This window comes from Drosophila serrata, unplaced genomic scaffold (genome assembly GCF_035046125.1).
Source record: "Drosophila serrata isolate PLE 108 unplaced genomic scaffold, ASM3504612v1 contig_276, whole genome shotgun sequence".
In the NCBI taxonomy this organism is placed as follows: Eukaryota; Metazoa; Arthropoda; class Insecta; order Diptera; family Drosophilidae; genus Drosophila; species Drosophila serrata.
Window position 1 is genome coordinate 3,968,072 of NW_028257174.1, and position 26,691 is coordinate 3,994,762.

General features: G+C 48.6%; 7 protein-coding genes across 31 annotated transcripts in view; 3 read left to right on the top strand and 4 right to left on the bottom strand.

Annotated features, from left to right (window-relative positions):
- LOC110179585 (uncharacterized protein CG43867) overlaps nucleotides 1-6,852 on the top strand; it is a 119,335-nt gene extending 112,483 nt beyond the window's left edge. For 4 of the 23 annotated variants that reach the window (XM_020947178.2, XM_086835563.1, XM_086835562.1 and 1 more), the window contains 8 exons: nucleotides 184-653; nucleotides 713-1,135; nucleotides 1,197-1,479; nucleotides 1,550-1,662; nucleotides 1,729-1,938; nucleotides 3,205-3,300; nucleotides 3,644-3,985; nucleotides 4,052-6,852. In XM_020947178.2, coding sequence (XP_020802837.2) covers nucleotides 184-653; nucleotides 713-1,135; nucleotides 1,197-1,479; nucleotides 1,550-1,662; nucleotides 1,729-1,938; nucleotides 3,205-3,300; nucleotides 3,644-3,985; nucleotides 4,052-5,341 — 3,227 coding nt within the window. In that variant the 3' untranslated portion in view covers nucleotides 5,342-6,852. The remainder of the gene's footprint in view (nucleotides 1-183; nucleotides 654-712; nucleotides 1,136-1,196; nucleotides 1,480-1,549; nucleotides 1,663-1,728; nucleotides 1,939-3,204; nucleotides 3,301-3,643; nucleotides 3,986-4,051) is intronic. The other 19 variants (XM_020947180.2, XM_086835567.1, XM_086835568.1 and 16 more) reach the window with 7 other exon arrangements.
- Nucleotides 6,853-6,931: 79 nt separating this feature from the next.
- Nucleotides 6,932-9,264, bottom strand: Sec22 (vesicle-trafficking protein SEC22). Its single transcript, XM_020947038.2, has 4 exons — nucleotides 8,578-9,264; nucleotides 8,392-8,501; nucleotides 7,937-8,238; nucleotides 6,932-7,873 (listed from the first exon to the last, which is right to left on the bottom strand). Exons 1-4 carry the CDS (start codon nucleotides 8,650-8,652, stop codon nucleotides 7,725-7,727), a joined length of 636 nt encoding a protein of 211 aa, XP_020802697.1. The 5' UTR covers nucleotides 8,653-9,264; the 3' UTR covers nucleotides 6,932-7,724.
- On the top strand, nucleotides 9,198-11,311 carry LOC110179580 (uncharacterized). 2 transcript variants are annotated; one of them, XM_020947171.2, is made up of 2 exons: nucleotides 9,198-9,966; nucleotides 10,032-11,311. In XM_020947171.2, exon 2 carries the CDS (start codon nucleotides 10,174-10,176, stop codon nucleotides 11,110-11,112), a length of 939 nt encoding a protein of 312 aa, XP_020802830.2. In that variant the 5' UTR covers nucleotides 9,198-9,966; nucleotides 10,032-10,173; the 3' UTR covers nucleotides 11,113-11,311. The 2 variants fall into 2 exon arrangements, with proteins under 2 accessions (XP_020802830.2, XP_020802831.2); XM_020947172.2 differs by having other exon boundaries at nucleotides 9,230-9,966; nucleotides 10,035-11,311.
- Nucleotides 11,312-11,419: 108 nt separating this feature from the next.
- Rbf (Retinoblastoma-family protein) lies at nucleotides 11,420-19,561 on the top strand. The gene is made up of 9 exons (XM_020947170.2): nucleotides 11,420-11,980; nucleotides 12,044-12,183; nucleotides 12,266-12,454; nucleotides 12,519-12,873; nucleotides 12,947-13,278; nucleotides 13,494-14,229; nucleotides 14,295-14,681; nucleotides 14,741-15,644; nucleotides 16,032-19,561. Exons 1-8 carry the CDS (start codon nucleotides 11,780-11,782, stop codon nucleotides 14,894-14,896), a joined length of 2,496 nt encoding a protein of 831 aa, XP_020802829.1. The 5' UTR covers nucleotides 11,420-11,779; the 3' UTR covers nucleotides 14,897-15,644; nucleotides 16,032-19,561.
- Nucleotides 16,005-19,291, bottom strand: LOC110179578 (HEAT repeat-containing protein 6). The gene has a single exon (XM_020947169.2). The coding sequence runs from the start codon at nucleotides 19,289-19,291 to the stop codon at nucleotides 16,073-16,075; it is 3,219 nt and encodes a 1,072-aa protein (XP_020802828.2). The 3' UTR covers nucleotides 16,005-16,072.
- Nucleotides 19,562-20,316: 755 nt separating the features above from the next.
- Nucleotides 20,317-22,719, bottom strand: LOC110179581 (serine/threonine-protein phosphatase 6 catalytic subunit). The gene is made up of 3 exons (XM_020947174.2): nucleotides 21,737-22,719; nucleotides 21,388-21,675; nucleotides 20,317-21,322 (listed from the first exon to the last, which is right to left on the bottom strand). The coding sequence occupies exons 1-3, from the start codon at nucleotides 21,899-21,901 to the stop codon at nucleotides 20,864-20,866; spliced, it is 912 nt and encodes a 303-aa protein (XP_020802833.1). The 5' UTR covers nucleotides 21,902-22,719; the 3' UTR covers nucleotides 20,317-20,863.
- The window catches only part of LOC110179583 (HEAT repeat-containing protein 6-like), a 106,466-nt gene continuing 101,683 nt past the window's right edge, over nucleotides 21,909-26,691 (bottom strand). For both annotated transcript variants that reach the window (XM_086835583.1, XM_020947175.2), the window contains 5 exons: nucleotides 26,231-26,540; nucleotides 25,953-26,167; nucleotides 24,619-25,165; nucleotides 22,781-23,029; nucleotides 21,909-22,719 (listed from right to left, as the gene is read on the bottom strand). In XM_086835583.1, the coding sequence (XP_086691709.1) occupies nucleotides 22,132-22,719; nucleotides 22,781-22,945 (753 nt within the window). In that variant the 5' untranslated portion in view covers nucleotides 22,946-23,029; nucleotides 24,619-25,165; nucleotides 25,953-26,167; nucleotides 26,231-26,540 and the 3' untranslated portion in view covers nucleotides 21,909-22,131. The remainder of the gene's footprint in view (nucleotides 22,720-22,780; nucleotides 23,030-24,618; nucleotides 25,166-25,952; nucleotides 26,168-26,230; nucleotides 26,541-26,691) is intronic.

Below are 26,691 nucleotides of genomic sequence, written 5' to 3' on the forward strand. Positions count from 1 at the left end.
CCTGCATCCCGTATTCCATCTAGAATTCTCCTTCCCCTTCAAAAATAAACAAAGAAACTAATTGTTTGCTCTAACAACTTGCGATTCTAACCACTTTTGTCCATCAAATCAACCATCTCCGCTGGCTGAATAACCATAAAAAATAACCAAATAACCGCCATTAACCTGTGACCCAACCTACAGTCCAACATCACCTCCAACCACGCACCACCACAACCACACATTCCAACAACCACATCAGCCAGCATCTCCAACCGCATCACCACCACCAACACCACACTCTGCCCCACCAGAACCACTTCAATCACAGTCAACAGCAACACCACCAACAGCACTTGGGGATCTCAACTCTAACTCCGACTGGATGTGGCCAGAACACGTTGCCACGACCAAGTCCTCGAACGCCAACGAGGCGCAGCCACGCCCCCAGTCCCACTATCCATGCCAACGCCCATGCCAACCCCTCCCCACTCCAGCACATGCGTGGCACAGTAATTTCAGATCTCTCCTTTGAATCAGGCCTCTCAGATGACTACGCCCTGCCCCCCGATGCCGTATCGGAGTCCACGTGCATGGATGCCTCAATGCCATCGCTCCTAATGCGTCAGTCCTATGTGGACTCACCAAGCAAGAAGATCGAGTCGCTGGAGAAGGTGAGTGTGCCACAAGTCCTTAAGGAAGCCACATTTTACAACAATCACTTTTCTTCCAGATGGGTCACCTGGCCAAGCTCGGTGGCAAGCTAAAGACATGGCGCAAACGGTGGTTCGTTCTTAAGAATGGATCCCTTAACTACTGGAAGAGCCAGCATGATGTGCAGCGAAAGCCACAGGGACAGATTCAGTTGGATGAGGCCTGTCGCATTAACCGGGCGGAGGGTGCCTCCACATTCGAGATAGACACGGGCAAGAAGGTCTACTACCTCACCGCAGACTCGCATGCCACCATGGATGATTGGATACGGGTGTTGCAGAACGTGCAGCGAAGGAATGCCACCAAGCTGTTGCTGAGTCGTGACGATCAGAAGCCCACGGTTCAGGGTTGGGTGACCAAGGTCAAGAATGGTCATCCCAAGAAGTGCTGGTGTGTACTTCTGGGCAAGATGTTCCTCTATTTCAAGGCCCCCGCTGAGACGGTGAGTTTGTTAATGATGAATCTGACATAGATCTTGAATTCTAAATGATTGTTTCTTCCAGAATCCTTTGGGTCAGATAAATATGCGAGATGCTCGGGTTGAGGAAGTGGAACATGTCTCCGACTCAGATTCTGAGGAGCGCGAGGATGCTGCCCAAGACCAGGCACGACTTACAGTGGCCATCTATCCAGCGCATCAGGGACCTACCTACTTGATCCTGTCTGGCAAACCCGAGCGAGACAATTGGCTGTATCATCTGACTGTGGTTTCTGGCGGCGGACCCAGCGCTGGCACTCAGTACGAGCAGCTTGTCCAGAAGCTCATGGAGACTGATGGTGATCCTAGTGAGTTTTTACTTTCATTCAGTTAGAAACCAAAGTTAACCGCTTTCAAATCTCCTTACAAAAATTATAGACTGCGTCCTGTGGCGTCATCCCATACTGCTGCACACCAAAGACACCATCACGGCCCCGCTCTCGTCCATGCACACGGAAACTATGCAGCCGGAGGCCATTAAGCTCTTCAAGGTGAGTAGGATTAAGATGAAATCTAAGAGAGAATTTTGATAATTACCTATCCCAACTCCTCCACAGAGCATCCAGCTTTTCATGTCGGTGGCAGTCAACCAGCCGGGCATTGATTATCATGTGGTGCTCGCCCAGAATGCCCTGCAGCATGCCTTGGATATGCCCGAGCTGCAGACGGAGATGATCTGCATTCTGATCAAGCAGACCTCCCGGCACATGGGCCAGAAGCTCAGTGTCGGCGTCCAGGTAAACAAGAAGCTGGGCAAGCAAACGCGCGTAAGTTTTTCAGTTGCAAAGCTTCTTATGTGTCCTCCAAAAAAGAAAAGAAACCCCCCTAAAATCCCTAACCTGCATCCCCTGAAAAATGTTTAGTTGAATGTCCTTGATTTTTGATGTAGAACTCTGAATTCCCCCTTAATTCCCACTAACAAATTGCAAGAAGCCCGAAAAAGAAAAGGGTCTCGATGAAGATGATGAAGATGCGATCATTTATGGCCAGCCCAAAAAAGAGAGCTTTGCTTTAAGGAACAAGCTTACGAACGCTTTATACGCATAATATCATAACCAAACTAATCGAATATAAATATCACATATATAACATATATACCCAAGACACTGTCTCAACTAATCTATATGCATGTTTATCTATATTAACCCCAACTAATTGTTAATTTTATTGAGTTTCTATTGAGTTCACTTTTGTAGCGAACAGACAACAAATTTCCCCCATAACTGTCAGACATATATCTATTATATTCTGTATGTACATATAGCTTTCAATACATCAGTGTATAACTCTATGTGTATCTCTACTATATATTGTAACAATCATCAGAAGCGAAAATCAATCAAAACAAAAAAAAAAAAACAATTTCAATTTGTATAAAGTAATTGCTGTAAATTTATCAAACCACATGAACCACTCAGAACCACAACTACTAGAATCACTCAACCACTGAACCACCGATCTCAAACACACCATAACACACCACAGTTACGCAGCAGCCGCAATTATATTTCAAATAGATTAAATCCCTAGCAACACTATTTTTTGATCAACTTATAGTGTTTGCTTTGGGTTTATTTTCTTTTCCTTGTTATTTTTCAACTTTTCTAGAGGTTTTTCCATTGTTTTTTGCCGCTTTCTCATGTTTATGTTTATAATTAATTCGCTTTGAATGTGCGCTATTTAAATCCTCTTTGTGTCTCGTTAATCTGTTAATCGTTTTCGCATCACGCTTTTTTAACGAACCTTAACGAAGCGTCTGACGTTACACAACACTGCCAAAACAAACAACAACAAACATTAGACACTGCAAAAAAAATTAAAATACAATTCAAGCAAATTAATGATGAGTGAAAATTGATCAAAAACTGTTCTCTCTGGCTTCTTCTCTTCTACTCCATACTTTTGTTGCGTTACGTTGCGTTTCGAAATATGTGTGTGTTCGTGTGTAACCGAATCGTTGACCGTTTTCCAACACTGTACGAACGACCAAACGACCAACCAACCAACCAATTCCCGCGATATGAAATTTACAGCAACTACTGTTGTGCGCCACCCAAAGCCTGTTCACCTGTGATACCCAACAGGCTGGCCACGCCCAAGCCAACGGCAGTTCGCCCACCTCCATACAGGTATGCGGGGAAATTTATGGTCTCATCACTAACTCTCTCTCTCTCTCTTACTTTCACCCAAACCCAACCCAACCCAACCCAACTCAACTCAACTCAAACCAAAACCCACCAACTCACCTCTCAACACACTATCTCTTTTCCGTACCGATTGTTTGTTGTGCGAGTACAGTTGTGTTCGATTACAGTAGTCACCAATGTAAACGTAGTTACTCCTAACCTCACTTACTCTGTAAACTCTAACTCTAACTCTAACCTTAACTGTAAGCCCCAGTAACCCAAATGATCTTGAATTGAAACCCAAACTAACCTCTGGCCGATCCTTTGAATCGATCCGCATTCGTAGGCTCCAGCTGCCACGCCCATTATTGACTGCAAGAGCAACCCGCCTGCGTACAGCTTTGTCCAAGGCTGGCAGCTCCTGGCCCTGGCCGTCTCCCTCTTTGTTCCCCGCTCGAGCCGCCTGCTGTGGTACCTCAAGCTCCATTTGTCCCGGAATGCTGATACCAAGACGGAGACGGGCAAATATGCCGCCTATTGTGAGCGAGCTCTGGAGAGGACCTTGAAGAACGGTGGCCGCGAGACGAAGCCCTCGAGGATGGAGGTGTTGTCAATACTGCTCAAGAATCCGTATCATCATTCATTGCCGCATGCGATACCAGTTCATATGATGAACACCACGTACCAGGTGAGTTAACAGGAAACTCAATGGAGTTCTTACTTGAAGTCTAAACTTGTTTATCTCCTCCCCCAGGTTGTCTCCTTTGACGGCTCTACCACGATTGAGGAATTCCAGGCCACCCTGGCCCATGAGCTGGGCACGAGAGATGCAACCAATGGCTTCTGCCTGTTTAGCGACGATCCTATCGAGAAGGACCTGGAGCACTATCTGGAACCTTTGGCCAAACTGTGCGATGTGATCAGCAAGTGGGAGACAGCGCTGCGCGAGAAGGGTTCCGGCAAGTTCGAGAACTCGCGTGTGATCCAACTGAGCTACAAGAATCGGTTGTACTGGAAGCATACCATCAAGTGCGAGACGGACAAGGAGCGGCTGCTGCTGTGCTATCAAACCAACTCGCAGATCGTGCAGGGTCGATTCCCCTTGTCCAGGGAACTGGCACTGGAGCTGGCCTCGCTGATGTCGCAGATCGATATGGGCGACTACTCGCTGGAGAAGTCACGGGATGTGGGAGTGGGCCTAAAAGGCCTAGATAAATTCTATCCGTATCGCTACAGGGATGCCCTGGGAGCCGAGCAACTGAAGGATGTCCAGGAGCTCCTTGTGTCCAAGTGGATGCTGCTCAAGGGCCGTTCTACTTTGGACTGTGTACGCATTTATCTCACCTGCTGCCGGAAGTGGCCGTATTTCGGAGCCTGTCTGTTCCAGGCCAAGCCCAGGCAGAGTGAGTCCAACAGCGCCGTCACGGGAGGTGGAACCACCACCACTACAACGCCAGTGGCTTGGCTGGCAGTGGCCGAGGATGCTTTGAATGTGCTTGAGCTCTCAACGATGGCCCCGGTGGCCCGGTATCCCTATAGCTCGGTCATGACTTTCGGAGGCTGTCAGGATGACTTCATGCTGGTCGTCTCCCACGACGATGGCGGTGGCTGTGAGCAGAAGCTACTGTTTGCGATGAGCAAGCCCAAGATTTTGGAGATTACGCTGCTGATAGCGGACTACATGAATGCCTTGGGTCACACGGTGCCAGGGACGCCGCAAATGAATTCTTTGACCCGCAACGGATCACATCGTTCCCTGAGGACCTCCCAGCGTCCGACCACAGGCGGTGGCGGTGGCGGTGGCTCGGCAGCGGCCACTGGATTCTCCACAAATGCCACTACAACGGCCCACAATACGCTCAATTCGCATGCCACGCACACGCTCAACTCGAACCATTCGCATACCCTGAGCAGTTCCCATCATGCCGGCGGAGGCAGTCAACCGGGCACCCTGAGCTCGGGTCACCATCAGCACCATCATCATCAGCAGCATCACCAGCCGGATATACTCAAGAGCACGCCCGATCACCAGAGGATTAAGTAAAGGAAATGATGGAGGAGAAGATCACACACACACTGTACATAAATCGAGGATCATAGCTAGAGCCCAGACATATACGACTAAACGGATACATATGCACCAGCCCCTAGCGGCAACAAATATACACCTAAAGGTAGAAAGATATATATATATATAAATATAGGAAGTTTCAAAGGATAGGGGATAGAACGATAAAGGATAGAAGATAGCAGTAACGAAGGATGAAAGGATAGTTGGATAGTCGGTTAGCGTTAGGCGGCCTGGGATGGACCTTCTTCTCCCATGCGCACCATCACTCACTAAAGTTCTTTCCTAAGCTAACTAAACCTAAAGTGTAAAACATCAGCAGCAAGCATACATACATATATATATAAATATTATATATATTAAATATTTTTTTTAATAGTCCTAAGTACCCCGAAATGTATGAGGTATTCGAAAACGAATTGTAAACAGATCTTGAATCTCAACATTTTAGATTGTTCTCGTCTTGTTTTTTTTTTGCATTTCTTTTTTTTTAATATAGAATTTCACCATGTAGAAAACGATACTATATATAGTATATATATTTGCGAGTGTTCTTGCTCTTCGATATGCTTTGTAATGAATCTCAATTTGTAAGTGTCCCTCCATGCGCAATACTGCCTTTTGAATTTTGTAGATGTCGGAGCCAAGAACGAGACGTAAATGAAGCTAAAGCCAAAAAAAAAGAAAGGAAGAATATAAATTAAAAACTAAAATCAAGCAAACTAAAGTACTAGCATTAGCAGAAACAAAACCACATATTTTGTAAAGGATTTTTCAAAGCAGAAAAAAAGCATCGCCATCGACGCCCAGTTTTTTATCCCCCCTTTTTCCTATGGTTTCCCCCGGCTTTAATCTAAGCAGCAATTTTTATATAGACCACAACTAGTACATATATGTATAAATATTTAATTTTTTAACGCGTTTTTAGCCAGTTTCTCAATGTGTAACCAAGCAAACGTCACCCACTCACCTCTCAGAGCTTCAGCGGAAAAGCAAGGAAAGCCTAGAAATTAGTCAACAAAATGTAGCAAACGAAACGAAATGAATTAATTATTTCCAGTTCCCCTTAATTTTTTACACTGACCCCCACTCAGAAGCATATTCAGACATATATATATATATAGATGATACATAGAGAGCGTATACATGTATTCGGATTCGATATTTAACAAAATTATACACACAAAATGAACGATATTAACGATATTACAACAACAAGTGTAAATGGTAACAGCGCATTTTTTTCCTAATTGTAACGATTTGATATTACAAATTTATATGCGTCGAGACGCAACGAACGACGAGAGAATCTCGTTGGGAAGAATCGAAAATCGTATATAGCAAGCTTGCAGCAAGATGATATATATATATATATGAACTATATAGGCGAATGTATCACATCTCACACTCCAGTGAAACGAAATATATATATACTATATATATATATATATAAAGGGAAATTAACAATTAAAACTAAAAATCAAAAACTGTGATGTCTTTTTTATTTGGAAAGAGGCAAGCGAAGGGACTCAATACTGGTTTACTTCGTCAGTCGAAACTCGTTGGTTGGTTACTCGGTGTTTTTGTCTTTTTATTAAACAATGTAAATTGATTTATTTGCCTTAATTTTATTCATATAAATTGCCTAAAACTGATCATTCCCTTTCGTTTTCTTTGCTATGTTTATTTTATGTGTTTTTCTTTTGTTTTATATCAATCACCCATCGAACAGATCGCTCCATAGCGATTCCGATTACAATCTAAACATGTACACGCACACACTTTTACGGATCATTTTTTGCATTTATAATTTACAATCTTTTAAAATTTAATTTAATTTTGTATGTCATTGCAGGCTCAAAGGTTGCAGCTTGAAATTTAACTAAAAAAGTAATCAAAACAATTAAGTCAGAAAAACCTGCACAAAGATTTGGGTAAACATAAAGCTTGTTGAGAAATAAGAGTAGAAAAAGAAATGAGCAAGGGCGAGGAGACCAGGGCTCCGTGCTTAATAGTTAATGGAATCCCAGACCGGAAACACAACAAAAATGTAAGTAAAGTTTAGAAATTAAATAAGCCTCGGAAGCAGTGCGCGTGTCAGAAGTGTGTTTTGCTCCTAAGTTTTCTTCGCTCTTCGCTTATCGCCCCCCACTTTCCATGTCTGCCTATGAATTAAACATATATATATATGCGTGTGTGTTTGTGTGTGTGTGTGTGTGTGTGTGTGTTGGGGGTGTACATGTGTACAGGTGTACTGGCGGCTCTCCAAATGTCTTGCCGCCTTCCGTCTATGACGTCGACGTCCGACATGCACCGCTCCGAGTGGCACACTAGTGGAGCGTGGAGCTGCCGGCGAATATTACAGAACCCAGAAGTACATGATGAACACGATGAACAGTATGCCCACGACGGCTGCCTTCACGTACATGGATTTACGGTTGAGCAGCTTGGCGTCCTTCTTGTACTTCTGCGACATCATCGATAGGTTCTGGGTCTTTGTGTCGAGCTCTGAAAACGGGAAACAGATAAGATATGGGTTGGGATGAGGCCACCGCCTGAGGTGCTAGTTACCCGCCAGCACTGTGCCGCGCTGGAGCACATCGTCAATGTTCTGCACCATGATTCGCTGCACATCCTGCAGCTGTGTGTTAATGTTACTGATGTTGCGCCTGCGGTCGGTCAGCTGCTTTTTCGCCTTCTGTATGTACACGTCGAATTCAATGAAGGCGTATGGCCGCGTCACCGAATTGACACGCCTGCCATAGTTGGCATGGAACTCCTGGGCCAGATCTTCCAGATAATTGAAGGCCAGTCGCTTCGAGTACATCTTGTCCACCATTACCAGGTAGCAGACATCGTTCTCAATAAGGTAGCTGGATGGGACAGAGTGGGGCATTATTGCATCATTTTAATTGGAGCACCATAAGCATAATGAGTTTCGTTCAGATCTTATCAACTGACGCCAGTCAAGTCGAACGACTGCACCTTGGCACCCTTCCCTTGGGGGCGGAGCGGGCACTACTTACTGGAATAGGTAGGGTCCGGTTTCGATGCTGCTGCGAGCAGGCGAATGCGTGCCCAGCTTTCGGAAGAGCATCTTGGCCTGGTTCTGATAGTCCAATATGCTGCGACCGCTCTGCCAGAGAAAGTGAAAGTGGTTGGGTTAATGCTGCTGTTGCCGCAAACAATGCACGCGAGGCGAAAGTGGCTACCTGCTCGTCATCCTGCATGGTCCCCACCAGCGGCAGGCCGTCGATGACCCGGGCAATCATGGTTAGCAGCGCCATGGCTTCGCTTGTGTCTGGTTACGAGGTTTCTCCGTGGAACTCGCTCGCTGTCGCGCTGGCCACGGCTACAATTCGCCGCCGCCTCTCTCTCTCTTTGTCTCACACACTGTATTGGGGGGGATCGGACTCGATCCTCGCCTGGGCCACCAGCAGCAGCAGCTAGCTTTATATACTTCCGAATTGCCTTTGTTCGCTCTCCGCTTGACCCAAAGTTCGAGTCAGGAGTCAAAGGGCTTCTTTCGATTTCACAAGCCAGCTGATCGAGTCGTGTAGATCTGCCTCCTAGATGCTGCTCGGTTTCTCCGGGATTGCTGACTGGGTTCTGCCTCAAATCAGTTCTTGTTCCGTGTCCGTGCGTGTGGGGCACCGCTTGCGGTGAAAACTATGTTGCAACGTCGCGGGCGACGGGCGGCAGGCGGCAAGCGGGCGGTGTATTGGGGGTTTCTGGTGGATTCGTGTTTGGATTCGTTAGAAACACGTCAGCAGTGTGACCGTTGCGGGCCCGTTGAAATATACTTCCCGGCCAGGCCGCCCACCCCCATACCGCCCCTAAAATTGACCAAGTGCTTGGAAAGTTATCGATAGTCTCGCGCGCTTAAAAAAGATTAAATTATCAATTTATCAAAATTTATTAAAATACCAGGCGAACAGAAAACCCAGCAAGTAACAGTTGTTTCTGTGATTAATACCAAAATGCAACTGTGTGCAGGCCTTTCCAAGTAACGGTTAATTTCCAATGAAACAAACAGTATTTTCGTGACTTGCTATTCCCTTCTGCGCGTCTGTTCGGTTGGTGGAAATTGGTTCCATTTTCCTTGCCAACTCCGGTTTTCCCCATTTTCCTGGCTTCAGTTACTGATTTGAATTATTAACCAACATAAATCGGAATCTGTGGCATGTCCCAGCCATTTTCCAACTCCTGATGGCGTTGCGCAATCACCTGCACCAAATCCGCAGCCTCGCATGGAAATGGAGATGGAGGAGGAAGTGCGCCCGCACGCACGCATGTTTCAGAGATGCTTCCTCGACCGCGGACCGCCCAAAAGTCGGTGACCAAAGTGGGCACCAACTGGTTTCGCCCGCAGCTACCATCTTGGTCTGGCGCGTTCCCAGCTTGTGGCCCCGAAAAAGGAAAAGTGGTTCGCCTGTGAAAACCGGCCTGAAGGCAGGGACTGGACTTGGAATTGGCAATTAAACTGTCTGGTGGTACTTGGAGGTGCGTGCGCGTTGGGAGTGACCATAGCGGTGGGCCCCTGGCCTGTCCAGAGCCAGCAAACCCGTTTGCACACTGAAAATAATACAACACAAAAAAACGTATGCATTTCCCGCAATTTACAGTTATAATCTCATCCAAGTACTTCCTATTTTGCTCCGTGTAGCAGTTCACCAAATGCGTGCGCTTCCGTTTCGCTGGACTTGGCCTCCTTCCTTCTTCCGACAGCAGCATCTGGAGGCGGAGGAGGCGGAGGGAGATATATAAGAGAGTGCTCCGCCCAGAGTCGCCACAATCCAGAGTCAGTCATGATCGGGTCAGTTGGTGCTACGCTGCTGGGCTTCCTGCTGCAGATCCTATTCGATTGGACGACCGGCCAGCAGCTGCTCCTCGCGCGTCCCCAGAGATCGCTGTACGAGGCTCCACTGGAGCACCTGGAGCATCTGGAGCACCTGGCCCCGGTGCCCGCCCTGCCCCCGCTCGGCTGGAATACCGTGGGTGGCGGCCTGGGCCTGGGAGTCGGCGGGGAGTGGGCCTACAACCCCGTTGGCCTAGGTCACATGAGCAAGGATGATCTGCTAACCCTGCTGGAGGCCTGGAAGGAGGTAGAACAGGAATCGGCGACCACTACCACCACGGCTGCCCCGCGCCCAGTGGAAACGACGACCAGGCGGCCAGTTCGTCCTCTGCCGCCACTGCCTCCACCGCCACCGGCTCCGCCTCGACCAATTCCCATTCCCATTCCACTGCCGGTGCCTGCTCCTGGACCCCAGCTGCCCTCCGGCACGCCCATCACCGTCAGGCTGCCTGCATTTGTGCCCATCCGGCTGGCTGCCATGTGGACTCCTCCTGCCGGCGGTGCAGGAGCTGGAGCTGCTGCTGGCGGTGCCGGAGCTACTGCTGGTGATGAAGATTTGGACACTGACGATGCCCCTGATGACGACGCCGCTCCCCGTCTCTTCCGCTTTATGCCAATGCCCATAGCTCGGGCCAGACCTCAGGCCCAGCCCCAGGCCCGGCAGCAGACCGTGGTAAGGAACACCCTGGACAGCGTGGACGTGGGCACCGCGCCGGTGAGGACTCAGGTCAGGCCGGAGGTCCAGCCCAAGATTGCAGTAGCTGCTGGTCCACCCGGTCCCAAGCCAGCTCCCTTCTTCCGGCCCAAATCTGGCCTGCCGCCGCATCTGGCCAACGCTCGCTTTGAACTGGTGCCCTCCTCGCAAATCATTGGTGACTGGCGGGAGTGATCCCGCAGAGAAGAGCAGGCGAAAGAGGTTCCACTAACCGAAGCAGGAGACTTTGTCCTGGAACAGAGGAACGAAACTCCCAAGGAGGCTTCCCTTGCACGGCTTCCCAATGCCTCCCAACATTTTATTCTAATATATTGCGTTTTTTTTTTGTGCTCCCAAATAAAATATGCCATAGTCATAGGTTAACACATGCAAAGCTCGATTTAACTGTAAATTGTACTTAATTTAGTAGTTTTTTAAACATCGTTACAATCGATAACAAAGCGGCTCACGAAAACAGCTGCGCGATAACTATCGATAGATCAGATTGCACGGCCCCAGCAACCCTCCGCTTTCCCGCCTTTTTCTATGTCGAGGCGAGATATGTCAACTTATTAATCAGTGCGCGCCGAAAGTTATATCCGAGGAGAGAGCAGCGCACACACGCAGCCACGCCGGAAAGCGCAGCCGATCCGCAGCCAACCGCAGGAAGGCGATCCGTTCGCCATTCGTTCCGTTTGCCAGAGTGCCAGCTGGTCAGCTTCGCGCCGTGAAAAGTTCGTACCACCCCCGACCCGCGTCCGCGCCCGTGTCCGCACCGTCCCCGTCGCGTATTACCGTATCGTTTTCGAGTGTCCAGTGCCACCGGCAGTGAAACAACACCAAGTGAACCACAGCAGCCACCATGAGCGGCAGCGAGGCCGCCAGCGAGCCGCAGGAGCTGGGCGCTGAGGTTGTCAGCGGCTCTGCGGCGCCGCCCGACGACAGCCAGGAGGTGGCCAAGGCCAAGTACACGAATCTGTGCCGCGAGCTCAACATGGACCGCCAGACGGAGATTGATGGCTTCGAGATGTACCTCAAGGTCTCGCAGCGCTGTTCGCTGGAGGTAAGTGGAAGTCCGTCTCTGTGGTGTTGGTTTCTGCGTGGATTAACCCCATTTCTGTTGCAGGGCGAGTCCATGCACTGGCTGTGCTGTGCCTTGTATGCAGCCTGCCGTCGCTCTAGCACGCCCACAGTCATAGGGCAAGACGCGGTGGTGCGCGGCAACTGTGTGTCCCTAAACAACCTGCTGCGCTGCTGCCAAATGAGGTTTGTTTGCATCGTTTGTGCCTGTTACGGCGCCTGCTCTACTCCCTCTCTCCCTCTCTCCCTCCCGCTCTCTTCTATGCAGCATCTACGACTTCAAGACGAAGATCAAGCAGTGGTGCGACATGGCCAACCTGCCGCAGGAGTTTGTCAACGAGATCGAGGTCCTGGACCGCAAATTTAGCATTACGTTCACGCTGTACAAGCGCTTCCGGACCATCTTTGACCTGATTTTCGTGTGTCCGCCCAACGAGAAGAAGCACTCGAAGTACATGTGAGTATCCACCTGCTCCGCGTTACCAAGAAACATGGCTAAAGGGGCATTTTCTCCCTCACAGCTCCCTGCACTCGAGCCATCCGCATGGCAAGTGCTCCTTTATCAAGCTGGACGACTTCTGCTGGCGCCTGTTCCTCTGCGCCAAGAACCAGAAGCCCAGCAACACCGTCGACCTGGTCAGCTCGTTCAACCTGATGATCTGCTGCATCGATCTGATATACAACAATGTGCTGGCCGAGAAGCGCACCGATCTCATCAACCCCAAGTTCGAGGGACTGCCGCCCAACTGGACGGAGCTGGACTTCCGCCAGAAGCAGTGCTGCATCCTGGCCCACTTCTGCGACATGACCGACGAGGCCAAGGCCATGAAGGCCACCACCTTCCGCGAGATCATGTCGAGCTTCTTTCAGGCTCCGGTGAGTTGCATTCCCTTCTTCCCTTTTGGGAAGTGTCCAGCAAACATCTAACCTGATCTCTTGCCCTCCCTAGACCATCTATGGCAACAAGGACACCATGCTGGGGCTGCTGGCCAACGAGAACTTCGAGCGCAATCTAAAGTCGCTCAATATCAGCTATGAGCAGTATGTGCTGAGCGTGGGCGAGTTCGACGAGCGCATTTTGAGTGCCTATGATGCGAGCGATCACACAAGCCTCAATGATCAGGCCCTGCGTCCGCCGGTGACACCGCTTACGCGCATGCAGGATCTGCCCGCCCAGCCGGCGATGGCCGGCGACAAATTCGAGCCCGTCCGCAATGCCACCAACAATGTAAAACAGCTGCTTGCCTTTGGGCGTATCACCGAGCCCACAGATTTCGTCAAGTGAGTCTTTCATGGAAATATTCATTTACTTTAAACAAAGAAGGGATAAACATGGTTATAGCCGGAAAAAACACATGCGAAATGGCGAAATCTGAGCCCCTAGCAACTATTGGGCCTCGCCCTAGTTCTTCATAATTGTATACATATTTCTCTGCTTTAAACAGATCTCAACCGCTAATTATTTTATTTTTGTTGTCTTCCTTTCTCTCCTCAAGGCAAGCCGGCGAGGAGGTGATTGCCAAGCTGCTGACCATTATCGAGGATCTAAAGCAAAAGTTTCTCGCCAAATATCCGTCAACGGAGGCGAAGAGCCGCTTCCGTTTGGCCAAGTCCTTTTACTTCTACCTGCTGGACAAGATCCTGCAGGCGGAGATGCGGAACAAGCCCGACATCGATCTCAAGCCCATGCTGGTGAAGAAAATCTCGCTGGACATCTTCAATATCACGCTGCTGGCCTGCTGCGTGGAGCTGGTACTGGAGGCCTACAAGACGGACTTCAAGTTCCCCTGGGTGCTCGATTGCTTCAGTATTAGTGCGTTCGAGTTCCAAAAGATCATCGAGATCGTGGTGCGTCACGGCTCGCACGAGGGCTGCCTGAATCGTTCGCTGATCAAGCATCTCAACTCCATTGAGGAGACGTGCCTGGAGCGTTTGGCCTGGTCCCGTAACTCGTTCGTTTGGTACCTGATCGAGTCCGCTCCGCCGCCGCTGGCCAACTCGCTGGTGGTGAATCGTGATCGCACTGCCGGCCCGCTGCAGATCTTCCTGCGCAAGGTCTATCTTCTCGGCTGGCTGCGCATCCAGAAGCTCTGCTCGGAGCTGAGTCTGTGCGAGAAGGCGCCCGAATGCATCTGGCACATCTTCGAGCACTCGATCACCCACGACACGGGCCTAATGAAGGACCGCCACCTGGATCAAATCATCATGTGTGCAATATATATCTACATTAAGGTAAGGAGTATCTCTTTTATTCGCGTAACAGTTTCGCAGAGAGTAAATGCCATGGTATTTTGCAGGTAAAGAAAATGGAGGAGCCCAAGTTCAGCGACATTATGCGGGCGTATCGCAACCAGCCGCAGGCGGTGAACAGCGTCTACCGCGAGGTCTTCATCGTCACCCACGAGAACGGTGAGCCCAAGGTGCGCGACATTATCCACTTCTACAACAACGTGTATGTGCCGATCTTGCGCCAGTTCGCCATCGAATACCTGAACGTCGCTCCGGATGTGAGCGGCCGCACCTCGGATCTGCTCCTCTCGCCGCACCCCAAGGAGCGTGCTGCCCAGCCCAAGAAGGTCACCCAGAGTCACTCGCTGTTTGTCACTCAAATGCCCAAGAATGACATCCAGCTGCAGCAGTCGCCCAACCAGATGGTATACAGATTCTACCACAGTCCCGCCAAGGTAAGCTCCATTTGGATTTAGGGATCTTGAGGATTTAATCCTACTTTCTCCTACTTTAGGATCTGCAACTAATGAACGAGAAGGTGCGCGGCGGCAAGCGAATGCTCAGTTTTGGTGACGACGGTGTGGCGGATTCAAAGCGGGGCAAAGGGGAGCAGCGCTCGGGAGGAGGAGCAGGCGGAGGCGGAGGCGGAGGTGGAGAGCACGAGACATAGACACGGGGCATCGCGGGGGCAGCTTAGACTTAGTTTATTATCAAGGAAGGAAAGAAGTAAACCATGAAGAGAAAGGAACTTAAACTACAAAAAAGGAAAAAATAGGCCAGTGCCAGCGGAGACACCCTTCTTTAACACGCTGGCGCCCGGCGCAAGCACGACTCTTTTATGATTGTTTTTTTTTTTTATTATTTTTTTTTTAGTTCGACATGTTAATTTAAACACAAACAAAAAACCAAGAAACCTACAACCCCTACCCAAGCGTGGCATCTCCTTTTTCTAGTTTGTTCAATGCCAGCCAACCATGTAATTCAAATGCTAACTCTTCAGTTATATATGTATACAAACGTATAGAGAACATCCGATCCCAGATGCTTGCAAGGAGTTTTAGTAAATAAACACCACACACACACACACACACATGTAAACACACAAACACACACACACACACACACATCCATCGATCGTCGGAGAGCATTGAGGCAAACCGCGGTCCCTAACAAATCAAATTAAACCCACACACATTATATATAAAGGCATATATACAAATACACTTTAAAAATTAATAATTCATTGTGTTAAATATTGAGTAATTTTTACAGACTTTGAATTGTATAAATTGTAAAGTTTAAGTATTTACAATTAAGAGTCGGTACGCTTTACATTGTAACAAGAGAGGAAGCCGAAGATGATCTTATGTCCTTGAGAAATCTTAAAATAATCGATTTCTGTACATCGATTTTTAAAGGTAATTTTATTTAATATTTTAAGTGAAAACCAAAGTTTAAAATTATCATAACTTAGCCAAAAATGTATTAATTTCGATTCAGAAAACGTTGCTGTGCTAGTTTCGATTAGCTTAACAAATAAGCAAACTTAATTTTTAACTTTGAAATGTAAAATTTTTTTCGATTTTTTGAAAATTTAATGAAGTAACCCCTTGTAAAATTTTCAAAAAATTGAAAAAATTTGATTTGTCCCAAAACTTTGCTAAATCGATTTGCCTGATCATTCTGATCAAGAATATATATGGTTTATAGGGTCAGAAATGGCTCCTTTACCTGTAATAGCCTTCGAAACCCAACAAAAATCTATGAAAAATCTATAATTAATTTAAAAATTCTTTTTATTTCAGTGTAAATGTGCTGTAAATCGAGATGAAAGAACCTGCTTCGCCTAGGGATCCAGCCGGAGTGTGCCAACAATGAAGCCCAAGGCGGAACGTTGCTGTGGAATCGTTGCATCCGCCTGCAGGCGCTGCTCCAGGAGCGGGCTGCAGGTGAAGAGAGGCGCCGACTGCTCTGGAACAATGCGGAATGCCACCCGGCGCCAGGTGCCTCGCACCTCGTCCAGTCGATCCTCCTCGAGAGCCTCACGCATCGCCGGCAGATCCGAGGCCTTGGCCAGCATCAGCAGGTGAGCCATTGCCAAACATAGCTGCTGTTGCAGCGCATCCCGGTGGTTGTACTCCTCAAAATTGTCCAGGGCATTGGAGCGCTCCAGTGCGTCCAGCAGCGAACGCCATACCAACGGAAAGTGGCTCCCAAAATCCTGGCGCATCTCCACCTGCAGCAGCACTCCGGTGGCATTAATGCGCACCTTGAAGTTGGCATGCTGCACCACCAGCTGGCTGAGAGCCGGGAACAGGATGCCCGCCAGGTGATTCGTCGCAAAGAAGGCCCTGTGCTTCACCAGATTTCCGATGGCATGGCAGGCGTTCCACTTCACCTTGGCACTGCCCGCGGACCGCACACAGTCCAGGAGCTTGGACATGGCCAGCTGCATGGATTCGGTATTCTCGGAGGCCTGCTGCTGCTGGAGGATCTGCAGGAGATTGCCCAGGGAGCGGACGGCATTGGCCTTGACCTTGTCGTGATCGGCGCAGCTCTGCGTGGCCGCTTGGATGAGGCGGCCAAGGAGCTCCTCAGAAACCCGCTCCGAATGATTGGGAATGGCTGCGATGAGGGCATCACTGATATTGCCCAGCGCCCAGGCGGCCTTAATCCTCACCGCCAGCTGGGAATCGTTGATGATACGAAGCGTCAGCTCCGCTGCATTCTCCACAAAGACCAGATCTGCCTTCAGAGTGGGATGGAGCACGTAGACGGCGAGAGCCCGCAGAGCTGCAGCCCTGACCAGCGGCTCCTCACCATCGTCGCTGGCACAGCCACTGAGGAAGGCCAAGAGAGCATTCCGCTGACCAGGAGGCAGCCGCTCGAAGCTGAAGCTACCCATATTGGACAGAGCATCGCAGAGGGCACACTTCAGGGAAGCTCCAGCCGCATCATTATACGCTCCATAGATGCCAGGCAGCAGGCTGAGCCAGAAGGACAATTGCATCTCCCTCTCTGGCGGCTCTGGAAGCAGGCGTCCCAGCTGGTAGCCAACGGAATCCAGGCAACGAGCCGCGTAGAGCCTCACATCTGCTGTGACGTCCCTCAATCCGGCAAGCAGAACCCTCGCCAGGCGCGCCTGATGGCCACGGAGAAGGCCCACGTGGGTTGCCATGGCCAGCAGAACCTGGAAGCATTCCACACGCATCGGAGGCCCAGTCCCTAAGCTCTCCAGCTGCCTCAGGACCTGCCGCAGCAGCCAGGAGTTCCGCGGAATGGGTGGAGCAACCAGCTGGATAGGATTCGCCTCTGCCTTCTGCTGCGCCGGCTGCTGCTCCGCCTCCTCCTCCAGTTCCAGCTCCGCATCCGAATCGCAGAGCTCAAGGAATTCCGGCTGATCCGACTGCAGCTCCTCCAGCTTGAGATCCCGCTGGCTCGGAGCGAGACCAATGGCGCTGGCCATCTCTGGCGTTAGCTTCGGCGTGGCCACCAGCATTTCCATGACCAACAATGCCGAGACGGCCACCGGAGATTCCGCGTTCTTGATCAGCTTCTTCACGTGGCCGACGAACTCGTAGACGAAGCCCATCTCCAGCTGCTCGAAGGGTGTGGCCTGCACCAGAACGGCCAGGCACTTGAGGCACTGTGTGAGCACTGGAGGCGCATATTCCTTCTCCAGGATGGAGCACAGCGAGCGATAGGCCGAGAGGACGCTGCTGGCCAGGCTCACGGCGAAAGGCGTGTAGTTGCTGGGCCCCCGGGAGCAGGCCTGACTGAGGTAGCCCTTGGATCCGTACAGCAGCTGGGCGGCCAGTTGCAAGGCCAGGGCTCGGCAGCGGGAGTTGCCGTCCGTTTGGCCCACGAGGAGCAGGTGACCACCGCCGCCAGAGTCGGCGCTGGGAAACAGGACGTGCCAGTAGCCGTAGAGCGTGCGGCGAGGGAGTTGCTTGGTCAGAGCACCCAGCAGTTGCAGCGCAGAGATCCGCACCTTGGCCTGGAGCTGTCGGAGCTGCTTGGGTCCCGGCAACTGATCCGAATCGGAGGGAGGACAGTTCTCGCCAGAGTCACCCGTGAGGCAGCCATAGTCCAGGTTCCCCATCAGCAGTAGGCGGTCCCGGGGAGCACTCTCCGCCAGCAGGGAATCGCTGACGTGGTTGTTGCTGCTTTGGTTCCGCTGCTTGGCCAACGATCTCATCTTCCGCACCTTGTTCCTGCGACCGCCCGAGCGTCCCTTGCTGCCGCCGGCGTTCTGCTGCTCCGATTCCAGGGATTCCTCCTCGTGACCATAGGCGGCGGATTGCTGGGCAGGCTGCACCTTCCGTGGCAGCTGCGACTTGGCAGACGCCTCCCCTTCCGCCCCATATTGCACGTAGCAGTGGGCTATGCCCATCAGTTCGGGCACATGCTGGGCCGCATAGTCCGGTTGCCTGGTCACCAGCTTCTGGAGCAGCTGCAAGCTATGGGCAATTATCAGGGGCAGCTGCTCCTGCTCCTTGGCATCCAGCCAACGGCCCTCGAAGTGGCACTGAACGAGGGAATCGGCAGCGTAGCGGCTGGGACTGCCCTCCGCTTCTTCGGGCTGCTCCACGTCGGAGAGCACTGCTTCCTGGCACTTGATGAGCAGCAGAGCTGCTTTCACATCCGTGGAGTGGGACAACATGGCCAATGCTGGCCAGTATCCGGGCAGGCGTTCCTTAGGCACCGTTTTCAGCAGCGACAGCAGCAAATTCAGTTCCTCCGTCAGCTTCTCCCGCTGGCCGCCGCCCATTAGCCACTCTACCAGCAGGTGTGACCTCACCAGAATCACTCGTCTGGCCAGGATGAGCTCGCTTAGCCACAGCTGCCAGTTCCGCAACAAGCCGTGGTCTCCTCTCGCTCGCACCTCCTCGAACAGCTGTCGCAGCCGTTCGCCCGGCACGCCCACAGGTGTGCCCCTTGGCTGCCACAGCTCCTGAAGTATCTGCAGATGCCGCTGGCGTGTCGCCTCATCCTGTTTGGCTGCAGATTCAGCGTCCAAAAGCCTCCGCCGGAGAGCGTCATGCATCTCCCTGTCCTTGTCCATCGTATGCAGCTCAAAAAAGATATAAAAAGCTAAATAATTGTGATGGGAACTAAATTATTGTATTTTTTAGGGATTTACGCTAGAGGTGAGTAAACATCAATAAGTCGACGATTGGAGATATCGATATTCTATAACGACTATCGATGATTTTGCAGGGAATTCTAGCTAGAATTAAAGCTAGATTTTAAAATAGCGTTAATTTCTTGCTTATTAAATTAGCCGACAAATTTGTATTAGAATTAAATAAAACAATACATTTTTAACATGTAATTTTAATTGGAGTTTAAATGGGCAATAAATTCCGGTCATGCATGCGGGATTTTCGCCCAACAGTGCAAAATAGCTAAATGATCAATTTTCGCATCTCTAAAAAATTGTTGTTGTTGTTGTAAAAAAAAGTTGTTTTTGTTGTTGTAAAAAGTTGTTGTTGTTGTTGTAAAATAGTTGTTGTTGTTGTTGTAGGCCATATCCAGGTTGTTGTTGTTGTTGTAGGCAACGGCCAGGCTCGAATCGCGGCGTTTCAGTACAAAATCGGATCTGGGATACCAGGCGAACAGAAATCAGCAGCAAGCGAACGTGACTTCATCGATCTGGCAACCCTACGTCATGACGTCAGTCATTTAGCCAGTCTGGCAACGCTCGGGATGACGATCGATAACGGTTGGTTTGTGTCTTGGCTATAAAATTAATCGGCCGGTGATAGGTTTGTGTCTAGGCTAAAGTAAACAAACTGCCTGCGTTGCCAGACTGACAAAATGACTGACGTCATGGCGTAGGGTTGCCAGATCGATGAAGTCGCGTTCGCTTGCTGCTGATTTCTGTTCGCCTGGTATCCCAGATGGGAAAACGTGGAATTTTAAGCCGATTTGAGGGAGCTCGGAAAGGAAACGTGTTGTTGTTGTTGTAAATATGTTATTGCAGTTGTTGTACAACAATTTGGTTGTTGTTGTTTTAAAAATTAACCCTCGTGCAAAAGCCATCTACTGGGCGATTTAAGCACCAGCCCGGCCTAATAAAGTAAAGTCCACGTTTCTAGTTGTTTATTTTGCTTAATCGGGATCACACAGTTGGTTTTTAATTAATATTCTTATTCCAGGGTTGTGCTATTCTTGTTTTTTCCACACGGAAATAAATAGGTTTTTGGAATACAAAATATATATATACATATACATATATGTAGCTTCTGCTTGAACATCAGTAAATGCAATACTTGTTTTAAATTTAAATCTTATAAAAAAAAACTTGAATCTATTATTTAGTTTTTTTGGTGTTGCACTTAACTCACTGCCAATGGGATTTACTTGTTGACCTTGTTAAATAGATATGTTATTGGCCATAACAAAAGTAGGAGCGCATATTGCAGGTGTGGGCCTGTGTGTGCGTTGACAGTGCCTTTGTGTGCGTGTGTTTTGGAGTGGGGGTTGGGTAAAGGCGGCGATAAAGGCGGCTAACGTAGACAGTTGGCTTCGGCCGAAGGCTGCTCTCCACGCCGTGTCCAAGAAGCGTACATCTATAATCTCCCCAGCTTGAATGGTGGGCGGATCGGTTTGGTTCGGTTCGAATCACATCGGTTTAGAGGAAGTACGGCGTCGTGTTCTGCTTAGGTATCACCCGCTCCGCATCCGGCACCGCCAGAAAGATCTTCGCCTGTCGCTGTTTCGCCGTATCGAAGCTGAGGATTGCGGCCACGTTGCCGCATCGATAGCAGTAGTTGGGTGCCGACCACACGGTCACCAGCTTGCCCTCGAACATGTGCTTGATGCCCTCGTTGACTAGCTGATGCGCCCGACAGATCAGGTCCAGGTTATTGATCGTCATAAAGTCCTTGGTCACATTATGACCGAACAGCCAGCCAGCGCCACGTGGACTCTGGCCCCAGAACTCCATGTCCTCGGGATCGGACCACACTAGATCGCAGAATGCACCCTTGTAGGGTATTTCGCCGTTCCTCTCGATTGTCCGGATCTGGTCAAGAGTGATGATCTCGGGACTCAGTCCGCCGTGAACGCACAGAACCTCCTCGTCGATGATCTGCGGAGAGGTAATATAGTAAATAGAAGCAATTGCATTTTATGATTAGAGGAAGAACGACATACGGCGGCTATGGTGAGCAGATCAAACACCTTGCAGCAATACTTCCAGCCATTGGCATTTCCATACTTGCTGAAGCACTCGTCGAAGAAGCCATAGACCTTGGTGATCTGCCGCGTCTCGTGGTTGCCGCGCAGTAGCGTTATCCGATTGGGGTAGCGCGCCTTGAGCGTCAGCAGGCGGGTGAATGTTTCCAGTGAGTAGTAGCCGCGGTCCACAAAGTCGCCCATGAATATGTAGTTTGTGTCCGGCACCTGGCCGCCCGTCCGGAATAGCTGCTCCAGGTCATAGAACTGGAACGGAAGCAGTGGGTTATTAGTGCAGGCTCGATCATGTTTCGTCGCGTGCACTCACCTGGCCATGGATATCGCCGCAGACGGTGACGGGCGTGCTCACGGGCAGAATGTTTGACTCCTCCAGCAGTATGTCGCACACCATCTCGCACAGATTCTTCAGCTCATTCTCCGGCAGGTACTTGCACTCTTTCACCGTCTCGATCCACTTGTCCACATCGCCCATTTCTTAGTTTTTCCTTTTTCAAAGAAATTATTTGCGAAATCATCCGTGTTGATTTCGCTTCCAGTGTGTCCGTGCCGCGATAGCTTAGAAAATACCAAGCACGGCGACTTATCGATAACACTTATTTTTAGTATTTTTCATAATTATAGCATAGACCAGTTTCAAACCACTGTTATACACGGACAGTGTGTACACATCAGCTAATCAGCAGGGTGTGTACACACTGGCTGTTATCGATAGTTTTCCGCCAAAGCGCGATTGCAATTCAAATTTAAATTTGGCAGGTCCGAGGCCTTGGTCAGCATCAGCAGGTGAGCCATTGCCAAACATAGCTGCTGTTGCAGCGCATCCCGGTGGTTGTACTCCTCAAAATTGTCCAGGGCATTGGAGCGCTCCAGTGCGTCCAGTAGCGAACGCCATACCAACGGAAAGTGGCTCCCATAATCCTGGCGCATCTCCACCTGCAGCAGCACTCCGGTGGCATTAATGCGCACCTTGAAGTTGGCATGCTGCACCACCAGCTGGCTGAGAGCCGGGAACAGGATGCCCGCCAGGTGATTCGTCGCAAAAAAAGCCCTGTGCTTCACCAAATTTCCGATGGCATGGCAGGCGTTCCACTTCACCTTGGCACTGCCCGCGGACCGCACACAGTCCAGGAGCTTGGACATGGCCAGCTGCATGGATTCGGTATTCTCGGAGGCCTGCTGCTGCTGGAGGATCTGCAGGAGATTGCCCAGGGAGCGGACGGCATTGGCCTTGACCTTGTCGTGATCGGCGCAATAGCCGCCCGTCCGGAATAGTTGCTCCAGGTCATAGAACTGGAACGGAAGCAGTGGGTTATTAGTGCAGGCTCCATCATGTTTCGTCGCGTGCACTCACCTGGCCATGGATATCGCCGCAGACGGTGACGGGCGTGCTCACGGGCAGAATGTTTGACTCCTCCAGCAGTATGTCGCACACCATCTCGCACAGATTCTTCAGCACATTCTCCGGCAGGTACTTGCACTCTTTCACCGTCTCGATCCACTTGTCCACATCGCCCATTTCTTAATTTTTCCTTTTCCAAAGAAATTATTTGCGAAATCATCCGTGTTGATTTCGCTTCCAGTGTGACCGTGCCGCGATAGCCTAGAAAATACCAAGCACGGCGACTTATCGATAACACTTATTTTTAGTATTTTTCATAATTATAGCATAGACAAGTTTCAAACCACTTTTATACATGGACAGTGTGTACACATCAGCTAATCAGCAGGGTGTGTACACACTGGCTGCTATCGATAGTTTTCCGCCAAAGCGCGATTGCAATTCAAATTCAAATTTAAATTTAAATTTGAATTGCATTTGCGCATTGGCGGTGTGTTTTTGCGTTGCCTTCTATTTTTAACCATCCAAATTTAGTCGCAATTAGCTCTTTGGCCTGCCACAAATCATAATTAGTCCGCGTTGAAAGCTTTCTCTAAGCATGCCTTATATTATTTCTGTTTTTGTGCTTAACCCCTTCTACTGCGCGTATTTTTGCTTTCGCTTACTTAAAAATAATCACGCTTTTAAATTGTATTGCCAAGGCACGCTGCTAGCTTGTTGCTGTTTGTTTTGCCTGCCATTTTTCCAAGAGCGAAAGAGTGTGTTAAGGGTTATGAGAAGCGTGCTGGCATGCGTTCCGTTTCGTTTTCGTTTTCGTTTTCGGTTCGCGTTACGTGAAGGTGGTGGCAAGGGTTAATGGCCCTGCCGCCTGCGGGGGCTTGTTTAGAGTCTCATTAGCACGCTGCCATTTGATTGCTGCTTTTTTCTCTCCTTGCTGTTGTTATTGTTGTTGTTGCTGTTCTGTTTGTTCGCTTGCCTTTCAGGTGTACGCCGGCGAGCGTCTTGAAATGGAAAGTACAGGTGACAATTTCCATGCAAATGGGGAGAGCTTCAACTAAGTATTTGTGGAATACCTTTCGGTGCTGAGCAGTAGTTTTTATACCCTTGCATATAATATTATTATAATTATAGTCAGAAGCTTGTAACGATGTGAAGGAGTCATTTCCGACCCCATAAATCATATATATTCTTGATCAGCATCAACAGGCGAATCATTCTAGCCATGTCCGATCGAAAAATAATAAAAAATAAAAAAAATAAAAAAAAAGAAAAATAAATTTCGAAATTTTTTCCAAAATTTAAAAAAATTATAAGGGGTTACATCGTTAAAATTTGCAAAAATCGACAAAAATTTGAATTTTTTAAAATTTTAAATGGAGTATCCAGATTTATTAATATTATAAAAACTAACATGGGAATGCTTTCCGACTTGAAATTAATGGGTTTTTGACTTAGTTATGAACTTTTTAAACTTTGATTTATCGAAAAAATGGCCATAAGAAAACATCGTTAAGATAGATATTTTAAGCTTTGTTAGGTTCGATTTCCTATTTGATCCTATAATAAAATTGCAAACTGCAAGGGTATATAAACTACGGCTGTCGCAAATAGGTTCCTTTTATGTTTTTTCTAATAATGTACCCTATATTATTTAGCTAAAAAGCGATATGGATGGGAAATCCATTGAAAAGCTGCCTGCAAGAATGCTAAATTATTGTGAATCACAAATTTGGCAACGATTTAAAGCAATTTCTATAGCTTGAAACATTAGCTATTAAATTGTTGTATAAAAATAAGTTACGAAAATAATAATAAAATATAAGAAATAGTTTCAGTTGCTTTTTCCTTACCTCTGAAATGGACTGGCCTCCGTCGATTATACATATAAATGCTCCACTCCTGCTCCTTGGCTTTATCTCTCACTCCATTCTTGGGGCGATGGCGTGCTCCATCATTAGTGCCGTTACTTTATGTCCTTCCGTTTTGTTATTCGTCCTTGTCCCCCGTCCCGTCGCCGTTCCGGTTTCGCTTCCAAATGCTGCCTGCTTTTTGTCCTTTCGCCACTTTGGTGCGTCTTTTGGCCATCTCAGTGAGTTTCTGGCTGGCCCCGCTCTCCGCAGGTCCCTTCAACGCTTTCCCTTTATCCTTCCATTGTTGCCGGCCCGAGCTGTTTGTGTCCGCCTGGCACAATGTTGACAATTAAGTTAAACTTGTTTTCTTACTTCGTTTCGTTACGTTTCGCCAATTTCGCTGTCCACGCCGGCTCCCTCTAAAAGTCAAAGTCCTGTCGTCTGCGGCTGATGTGGCTGATAATTATGTGCCCCCTGCATGGACTTCTGGACTTTTGGACAGCGGACGCAAGGACAAAGGACAGCTCTTTGGGAGCACTGAGACATGCTAAAAAAAAAACAAAGCAAAAAGAAAGAAAACAATGCAAAGAAAAACTCGATTAAAATCACGAATTTCAGACGCAGCAGCAGCAGCAGAACTTAATTTAATTAGAGCGAAATGTGCTTCAGAAAAATGAAATAAACTATCAACTTTTTTGGAATTTATAAAATATACAACCGGAGCGAGCAAAGCCACAGAGTTTCGCTCGAAAAGTTGCCCCAAAAAGTAGGCAAAACAATTTAAACTGTGCGCAGAGTGCAGGAGAAAATTAGCATTGGTTTTTTTTAGCCATTCTTTTTAGCTGGATTTTAAGGCGGTTATTAAAGAGTTTTCCCAAGAAGAGATTGATTTAAATATAGAGGGAATTTTTCTAATTAATTTTAAATATAATTTAATTTGATTTTTTTGTCAGTGCCAGGACATTGGGTACTATGAGTAGGTGAAGCATTCTTTGTTTTCTTCATCGCTCCTTCTCTACTTTTTGTGCTTGTCCTTTTGGTTTTCTTTATATATAATTTTTTTTTGACATTGTCTGCATGCTGGTGATTTTTAGCCGGCTTCCCTCTTGTATTTTGTTGACGTTTTGTTAACTTGTTTTTTCCTGTGCTGCTCTCTGCCTGGCCCTTGCTCTTGTCGCTTGAATTGTCGTCGAAAATTAAATAAAATTAATTACCGCGTGTGTACACACACACACAAAGAGATACAGAGACAGAGATAGGCAGAGATACAAGACAGTGAAGCCCCCAAAAAGCACCCACCACCCACCACCCACCACCCACCACCCACCACCCACCTGCCGTGCAGCGTTCAATTCCCGCGCGTGTGCCCAAGCGGCGACCTCAAGGAGGCCACAGTTGTCCCACGGAGACACCAACATTCACATCCAGCAAAGGCAGCAAGTTGTTGCAGGAAACCGCAGTGCATGGCGGCACAAAGGATTTCCAGCTGACCAAGTTCGGAGGTCACTTTGTCATAATATTTGTCAGCTAATGAAGCGTTCAAGGCGCACTATTTGGGGTTTACATTTCGGTTTTAAATCAAATCATATGCGAAAATGATAAATTAACTTACATTATTACATTTAAGGAAGCTTTCCTTGCGATCCTTTGGGGTATTCACTGTAGTCCGGGCGAGAGCGTGTCGACGGCATCTCCATCATCATTATCAACAGTTGCCATTCGAAAGGAGGCACACACAGCAGGCGAAATCAGGAGGAGAACTCGAAAACTGGCAAACCAGGACTGGAGTCCTTGCCAGGGTCCAGAGTCGGGTGTTTCGTGTTGCTTTAAATTATCTGCTGTTGCTGCCGGCAGATCCCTCCAGTTCCCAATGAACATCCTACTATTTAACGCTCCAGTTTTAACAGGCCTTTACACAAAAACTGAAAATATACACAGGAAAATATAATTATTTTATTGGAATGTAATATTAGCTGGAAGAAACATGAGGTGTTTTAATTGTTTCTTTGCAATTAAATTGATTTTTAAAGGAAATTTTCTCCCTAGGATTTATTTACTGATTTTATTGCTAAA